The sequence below is a fragment of the Pygoscelis adeliae genome, unplaced genomic scaffold (genome assembly GCF_000699105.1).
Source record: "Pygoscelis adeliae isolate BGI_AS28 unplaced genomic scaffold, ASM69910v1 Scaffold606, whole genome shotgun sequence".
In the NCBI taxonomy this organism is placed as follows: Eukaryota; Metazoa; Chordata; class Aves; order Sphenisciformes; family Spheniscidae; genus Pygoscelis; species Pygoscelis adeliae.
In genome coordinates this window covers 230,712-238,787 of record NW_008825047.1, presented here as the reverse complement: position 1 = coordinate 238,787, position 8,076 = coordinate 230,712, and the positions used below count along the sequence as shown (strand labels likewise).

General features: G+C 53.9%; 1 protein-coding gene across 1 annotated transcript in view; it reads right to left on the bottom strand.

The window, feature by feature from the left end:
* Positions 1 to 7,413: 7,413 nt before the first annotated feature.
* FAM3D (family with sequence similarity 3, member D) overlaps positions 7,414 to 8,076 on the bottom strand; it is a 3,843-nt gene continuing 3,180 nt past the window's right edge. The window contains exons 6-8 of the mRNA XM_009326318.1: positions 7,976 to 8,060; positions 7,714 to 7,840; positions 7,414 to 7,503 (exon numbers count right to left, since the gene is read on the bottom strand). Of these exons, the coding sequence (XP_009324593.1) occupies positions 7,414 to 7,503; positions 7,714 to 7,840; positions 7,976 to 8,060 (302 nt within the window). The remainder of the gene's footprint in view (positions 7,504 to 7,713; positions 7,841 to 7,975; positions 8,061 to 8,076) is intronic.

The window sequence follows — 8,076 nt, the reverse complement described above, 5'->3', positions numbered from 1 at the left end:
ACATCTCCTCTGCCAGCCACAGACACAGCTCCTCTTGTTCGCCTTACTTGCTCCTGTGCTTTCCAAAACAAGGGCCCAGGATTTTTGTAGTCGGGGTAAGAGTTTCTAAGCTCTTGAATGGCGAGAACCAGCTTTTTGGTCAATCTGGATCTTTCATTTAATAATACAGACTTTTTAAAATTTCCCTTTAAATGTTGCCTTGGCATTTTGGAGCTCTGCTCCCCATTGGACCATGGTTTTTGCAGCTGGCGCTAGTCAAGAAAAGTGACGGTGCTGAGTGTGGTGGATGCTGCTGTATCTGGAGTTACCCTGCATGCATGGACCTGGTGCTGGGGTGATGCCAAGCAGGATATGTGCATGCAGAGTTGAACTGTCAGGGTTAGTCCCACGGGAGGGATGTCTGCTTTCGGGTGTGGGGGGGTCTGGGGAAGGGAGTCCCTTGCTCAGCATTAAGTGATGCTGGGAAAATACGACTGCTGCTTCCTGCCACCTTCAGGATGGGTGGAAAACCCTGAAAATCACAACTCTTATCTCTTATTCTCTCCCTGCCCTGTGACAGCAGCAGACAGATGCCTTTTTAAGACTGAGACCATTCTCCTGACAGACAAGATGACTGAATTCTACACAGATGCTTAGTAGGAACATGACCCCACTATTACCCGCAGCAGAGCTGCTGGAAGGGCAGTGGCACTTATTTACCTGTTTGAGAGCCTCCTCCTGCTAACGAGGGTCAGAGCAAGAGAATTGTTTCCCTTCCCACCCTTTTGCAGAGGAAATTTTTTAGGACTTGCTTTTTATTCTGGAGCTGAAGTGTTGATTTTTGTAACCTTCACCTCCCTTATTGTGTGAATAACGTGTGTGATAGCTGGTGAGAAAACTCCAGGAAGTGCAGTTAAACATGTTCGTGGAGCAGCTTGGCAGAAGCCAAAGCTGGTCTGAAATAAGGCTCTACTCTGGGCCAGCCGTGCTGGGGCGGCTGGGGGACTTGGTGCATGTTCCAGGCAACCTCCCCTGTGCCCTGAAGAGAAGGGTGGATGAAAGACCGGGGAGTGTGTCCCATGTGTCTACACCTGCCCCCCAGTCAGCACAGAGCTCCCTTCTCCGGCCGGGCCACGGGGATACTCTTTGCGGTGGGGTGACTTGTGTTCATGGGAAAATCCCTTGGGTGGATTAAATGTCTTGTGATTAGCTGTGTCAGGGACGGGCAACATCAGCAGGTGTTAGGGAAAAAGCTCTGAGTGATGCGGGGGGGAGAGCAGCGGCTGGTGATGAATGTGCAAGGGCGGTGCTGGGGAGATGTGGCTACATTTTAGGTTTTGATGGGATTTTCATGTAGGGTGAATGACAACATGGGGGGCTGGGGGGGAGCATGGTCTTCCCAGTTCAGTCACTGCACCTGCAGCCCCCAGAAATGCTGGTCCTGTCCCTCTGCAACGCTCAGATGGAGGAGTTTTAAAGTATGCTCTCAAAGCCCCAGTTTTCAGCACGGGCAGCCAGGTACTGCGGTCTGCCTGAACAAGCGGAGCCTCTCTCCCTGGCGCTGGCATGCTGCCTCTTGTTTTAAACCAGCCGCAGAGCAAAGCTCCCCACTCAGCGGCAAGGCTAATCTCAGCTCATCTGACATTAGTGTAAACTGACACTCTTGGGAATTTGGGGACAGAAAACTTTCCCTGGGGACATGGCCCCTATGCAAACCCTGCCTTGAGAAACCGGGGAGAAAAGCAGCAGAGAGGTGCAGGTGCCTGGAAACAACCCCCTCCACTGCCTGCGGGTCTGGGAGCATCTGGCCCGGCACCCTGGGGCTGCAGGGATTGTAGCACTGCGCCTGCAGTATTATTTGAAGGTGGATCGCTGTGGTTAGAGGCATGTTAGCTGCATTCCTGTGCCCAGCAGGGCTGGTGCTCTGCAGAGCAGAGGAATCGGCAGGGAATCGGCCCTGGCTCTTCAGCACCCCTGAACCGGCCCCTGTTGAAGCCCTTGCCTTGCAGTGAAGGGTACCGCGGCAGGGGACTGTGTCCTGCTGGAGCCCTGCTGTCAGCTTGTACCCACGGGACAGTGGTGATACCAGAACAGGTTTTTTGGGAGCAGCTGCAGCCTTTGAAAGTAGAAATGTCCTTGGAGCCATGCTGGCAGCCTTTCCGGTCCCTTTTGTTGTGGAGCTGGGGATTGCCTTGCACTCCACAATCCACTACTGTAATCCCCTTGGAGTGCTGCTCTGGTCTAAGCTTAAAAGGGGTGCAGCTGAGACTGCTAATGCAGGCAGTGCTGGCGAGGGGTGCCGAGCCTTCCTTCTGCTCCATGCTCCTGTGCGGGTGCCCTCTGGGATGTAGCTGGTGGATGGGGTCATGCCTGGCAGAGCCCCTGACCTGCCCCGTGTCCTGAGCTGGGCTGGTTCTACAAGGGCTGGGGGAAGAAGAGCTTTCCTGCCCATCACCTGGACCCAACCTGGTCCTCGGGGAGGGCTGGAGCCTGCTGTTCATGCCCACCCTGGAAATGCAGCAGAAGGAGCTGTCTTTTTTCCATCCCCCAGCAGCTTCAACCTAAGTGTAAAGCACCAACCCAGGAGCTGCCACAGGTGTCCCTTGCTTGGTGCTAGCCATGCGGTGGCACAGGCTTTTGTCAACCTGGGCAATGTTTGGGAGGCTGAAACGGGAGTGAAATCTCTGACCTTTTGGTGCCCATGAATGTAAAACTGCCTCAGAGCTTTTTGGGGCTGCCAGCGAGCTGAGGGTGAGCTGGCGTGACGGGAGAGCCCGAGCTCCCGGGAGCGTTTCAAAGCCAGGCCGTTCAGTACTGGACTGCGGAGGGATTGTGGTGTTTTGTTTGGAAAGCCATCCAAAAGCCCTCCAGCCTGGGGGTTGGGAGGCCGGCATAGATCACTTTGAGTGCAGCAGGGCTGAACTGGGTGGCGCTGAGCCAAGCCTGACCTAACCAGCTTATTTCCCTGCTTTCAGTAATGCCCGTACAAATACACCGAGGCCTGAAGGTCATGGCCATGTGAGCAAAGGTCTGGGGATTAGCTGTAGGCAGAGCGCAGCTCCTCCCAGGTGTGCCGTTGTAGCCCTGAGCCCTGGGCACGACTGTGGCTCTCCTGTGTGCTGGAGCCAGCGCGGCATCGGCACCTCAGATGGGTGCCGGAGAAACAGAGGGCTGGCTGGGAGCAGCACCTCCTGTACCTGGCACTTCTCTGAGGTCCAGGAAAATAGATAAATGTTTCCTTGTCCCACATCAGCACTGATTTTCCTTCTGGGTGTTGGTAATGCTGGCCCGTGGGTTGCTTTTATGCATGTTTCCCCTGCAACAGTGTCTAGCTCTGGTTTTGGAAGAAAGCCCAGCAGGTTTGCAAACTTCTGCAGGGCACCTGGTTTGGATGTGCCCACACCTTTGAAGGCCACAGACCATGCTCAGCTGAGCATGCAGGGTCCCTCCTGGGTCAAAGGGTCACTGCTGTCCCCGTTGCAATAGAAGTTACTGACCTAGTGTGGTGCACAAGTGCATTTCTTAGAGCTGGGAGACAAGCTCCAGAAGTCTAATACCGGATCAGGGCATCACAACTGAATAGTGATGATGCATCTGTAGGCACTGATGTCATCAGACATGAAAGCAAAATGACATCTAACAGCATCCTCAGTGCAACCATATCTCTGTGCCTCTGCATGGCTCTGACTCTGTAAAGCCCTGTTTCCTTTTGGAGCTGTTTGAGTGCTCTCCCGGGGGGATTTGGAGGAAAGGGAGATGTGCGTGGGTGCTGTGGGACCTGGCCCGGGTCCTCTCTGTCCCGGGAGGGAGCTGGCAGCAATTCACAGCCCAAGAAATACTTGGGGCTTGCTCTGCACCGCCCACAGGCTGCTGGACGCGCTTGGAGCAAGCCTGATGTTTCTTCCCAGAAAGCCAAACTTTGCCTGTCATAATGCAATGCTCTGATCCCCTCCTTGCTGTCCTGAAAGCCCTGGCAGGCCTCCATGCTGAGCCCATCAGGTGGAATTACTTAATCCAGCCCTGACAAGTGACACCCGCATCGGGAATGTGTCTGTTCCCTCTAATCCCTTGGTGCCATCAGCTGCCTTAGCACGCGCGGGGCAAAACAAGCAACACGTGAGCAGATGGTGCCTTCTCCATCATCCCGCCACCGCTTTAGTAGCCCCAAATAAAACTGCCTCGTTACCTTTTTCCCGTGAGCCGCCCCCATGGTCCGATGTGCCGGCTGTGCCCTGCTCACCGAGGGTGTGGGACTGGCCGGTTCCCTGTGGTCACCGGCCCCGTTACTCTCGGGGGGATGCGCGGCCGTGCAGCTCCCGGCCCCTCGGCGGCCACTGCGGGGAGACACGGGTGAAATCCAGCCCGTCTGCAGCGGGGCCGAGTGGTAAAGCTTGCTTTTCCTCCCTTCTCCCAGCACGTGGAGAACTCATTTTCTTCATGCACCTAACGGCTGGCTCGCGCCCAGGCTCTGCCTGGGCACAAAGGCAGCTTTCATGCTGCGGATGCCCGGTTTCTAAGCTGGGATCCGTATTTTGAGAGGCTGTGGAAGATTACAGTAATTGCACTTGACAGGGCAAGATGTCACAGGATGTGGATTCGCCTGGCTGTGGGGCCCCGGCACCCGTTGGTCCTCGTCTGTGGCATCCTTCCTAGCTGCTGCTTTGCCGAAATAAATCCATGCCCCCAAAATAAGGCAGGATTATCCCTCTGCTACCTGCCTGCATCCTGGCTCTTGGCTCCTATTGCAACACTGGATTTTGCAAACTTTGCTCCTGTGAACGCCCCAGGCTGCCTGTTTGCTGCTGGAGCCCACCGTGGCCCCGTGGTGAGCCCAGGTTACACGGAGCTGCATCGTGGGAGGCCGGGCAGGTCAGGGCTTGTGTTTGCTGGAGTCGCTGGGGGATGCAGCATGGTGAAAACCATCCAGGTAGGTGCCTGTCTTTGCAGTAATACAGCTTTCAAAATGCCAAGGCACTAAAAAAAACCCATTTAGGGATCGCTGTCCCTGCACTCAGCAGCCTTTTCAGACCTTTTTAAAAGATGAGCAAGTTAAATTTGACTTCTGAAGCCATATTTATACCCCTGCCTCCCAGATTCTGGACTTTTGAAAAGCTCAGATTTATTTATTGGGACATGGTGACTTTGGCAGGAATGGCTCCTTAAAACACTGGCTGATGATTAAGGTCCCTGCACAGGAGTTGCTCTTTCAGCTCTCCCTATTTATTGAAAATAGTGGTGTACCTTAGTAATTGCTCAGCAATAGATTTGGAGCTAGTTTTAACTGTCTGTAGTGTGCTGAAAAAGAAATTTCCTTTATTTTGTCTTTAAACCAGATTTCTAATGTGCATTGCACAGGGCTAGGAAGAGTTTCCCGTGGCTGAAAGGGGCTGGTTGTTTTCTGGGCTGTAGCTGATGCTGTGCGCTGGTTTACCCCATACAGCCACCTTTACAGCTCTTAGGCTGTTTTCAGTTTGGCTTACGAGTGAATCTAGATCCTTTGAGGGGGCTTAAAATAGTTGGCATATTTTATGCTGGCAGTGTGGCAGGGCTGTGTGATGTGAGGGCTGTTGTGTCTGTTGCGTTGTGTTATTTCTCGCTGCTGCCATGGGTAGGGATGATTCAGCGCTTGGGATTAATCGCTGCTGTTGCAGCAGATTTAGGGATCGATTTATGGTGGAGGCTTCCCTTGGTGCGGTCAGGTGCACGTTAAGAGCGCAGGAGGATAAGCTGGGGTAAAATACTACAGCTATTGGGGAATTCCTCTGTGATGGCTGTTTGACAGTTTTATTTCAGTTTTGAATTTGGAAATTCTTGTAGGTGTCACACAATTTATTTTGGGATTTTTCCTTGGTTAGGGAAAACCGCTTGCCTCACTAGTTTTGGATGGTGGTGCTGGGTTTTGGATCCAGGGTTTCATCCCCAACGTGGCCGGTGCAGGACAGGCTGTGTCTCTTCCTGGCCTTATCCTGCCAACGCTCCTCACTTCTTCTGCTCACCTGGGGTGACCTGTGGGCTCAGAAAACAAATGTGAACTGCCTGTAGAAGCTGTGCTGGGGCAAACCCTGCTGTTAGAGGCAGAAAAGGCTGTCCAGGATTGCCTCGTGTTACCCTGCACAGCTCCAAGTGCTCCAGCAGAAATGCTCCACCCTCATGTTCTGCAAAACTGCTGGTCTGCTTTAAAGAATGGGGAAAAAACAGATACAATCATAGGAAATTAAAATCTGTATATGATGCAAATTTATCCGTGTCCATGATGACAGATAAGCCCAGGCCATCACTCGCGCAGCTTATCTGATCTCAGCACTGCTTGCTCTCAGGGAGGTTTTGGGTACAGACGGTGCTTGGGTGAATGCAACTGGACACGAGTCGGGGGCAGATGCTCCCCCAGGACCTCCTCGATGTTGGGCAGCAGCATGGGAACCACCCTGGAAGGAGGTCTGCGGGGCTTTGCTGGCCTGTGTTTGGGCAGGGATATCTCCTTTCCCAGTGGTGTTGGCCGGCCCTGGGTCGGGGTGCAGCTCCTGGAGCAAAGCGGGTGTGTGGGTGCCAGCCCGGGTGTGTTGTATAGCTCCAGACTGATGCTGGCTCCGGCTCTCCCAGTAAAAGGCTCCCACCTATTGGTTATGCTGCACAACTTCAGCTGGCTGAGAAACTTGCGCATCCATCCCTCCCTCTTTGCCGAGCAAAGTCAGGTTGGCACCTCGCTGGCGTTATCCTGACCTTTGATGGGGACGTACCATGAAGGACTTAGCTTGGATTTAACCCAGGAAAGGTGCAACCGGGTGGGGGAAATGCTTCAGTCTGCAAATATTAACCTATATTGCTGCAAGCCATCCCTGTGGCCATCTGGCCTTACTGTGGCCATAGGAGACAGCGGGGGGTTGGCAGGAGCTCCAGGGGGGAACCACCAAGGCCTGAGCATCCCCAGGAACGGCTTTGCCCTCTGCCGTGGCGGGGGGGAAGCACCTGTGTGCAGTGCCATGGGATGGGTGATGGTGATGCCCAGCTGGTGGCAGAGGACATGGCAATGCTGTGCCTGCAGGGAAAAGCCTGGATTATGCTTGAAAATGAAGTGAGAAGGTAGTGTTTTATAATCAGATATCTTGTTTAAGAAATCTGAAAAACCTTCTACAAAGTTATTGGTTTAAAGACAGAAAAATAAAATACCCCAAATTGACCCATAGACAAGGACACCTTGGCTGAAACCCGGCCAGGCGTTTGCTCAGGCTCTGCAGGCACTTGCACAGCTCTTCTCCAAGCCCTGCGCAGCCCCTGCTGTGGAACAGCGGGTCCCTGGGGTCAGGCAGCCGCTGCTGGGCTGTGTGACCGGGTTGGGGAGGGGCTGGGGTCAGTGTGATGGGGCTGGGGTCCCTGCGATGGGGCTGGTGTCCTGGTGAGACTGGTCTCACCTCTGTGGCAGACTGGGGCTTGATGCTAATCCATCTTCATGGGGACACAGCCCTCCATCTCCAGCAGCTCAGGCCAGCCGTTGTATTTATTTGTCTCCTTAGCATTTTTGATGTGCTGGAGTAAAAAAAAGAGAGAGAGAAAATGAATGAGGACGTTGGTGGCACAGCGCAAGTTTGCAACGTGACAAAACTTGCAGCTTGGCTCGACATGGGGGATAACACCGCTGGCCCACGTCTTCCGCAGACAGGTAGGTGAGATGGAGCTCAGGAGGTGCTATGAAGAGGATGGAGCCTCCAAAGCTGGTGGCAGGGGAGGGCTACGTACCTCTTCAAAGGGGCTCTTGTTCATCAGCCCTTTCGCTCCCAAGAAGACCCAGTTGTCCCGGAAGCCCAGGTGGCTCACGTGGCTGCTGCCCAGCTCCACAAAATGTGCCCGTACTTGGTCGTTCATCCTGAAAGAAGGTGTTAGTGTGGTGCCAGGTGGGTGTTCCCTCCTGTCCTCTCTCTGTTGCTGGCAGCACCACCTCCAGCTCCCCCCAGCTGCTGTTTTTTGGGGAGCAAGGCATCACTCCCAGAGCCAAACTCACTTTGTGGCAGCATCATCGTAGCTGGCTGATAGCACGATGGTGCCGTGCTTGATCTCTCGGAGGAAGGTATCCAGTTTGTTAATGTCTGGGAGAGAAGAGCA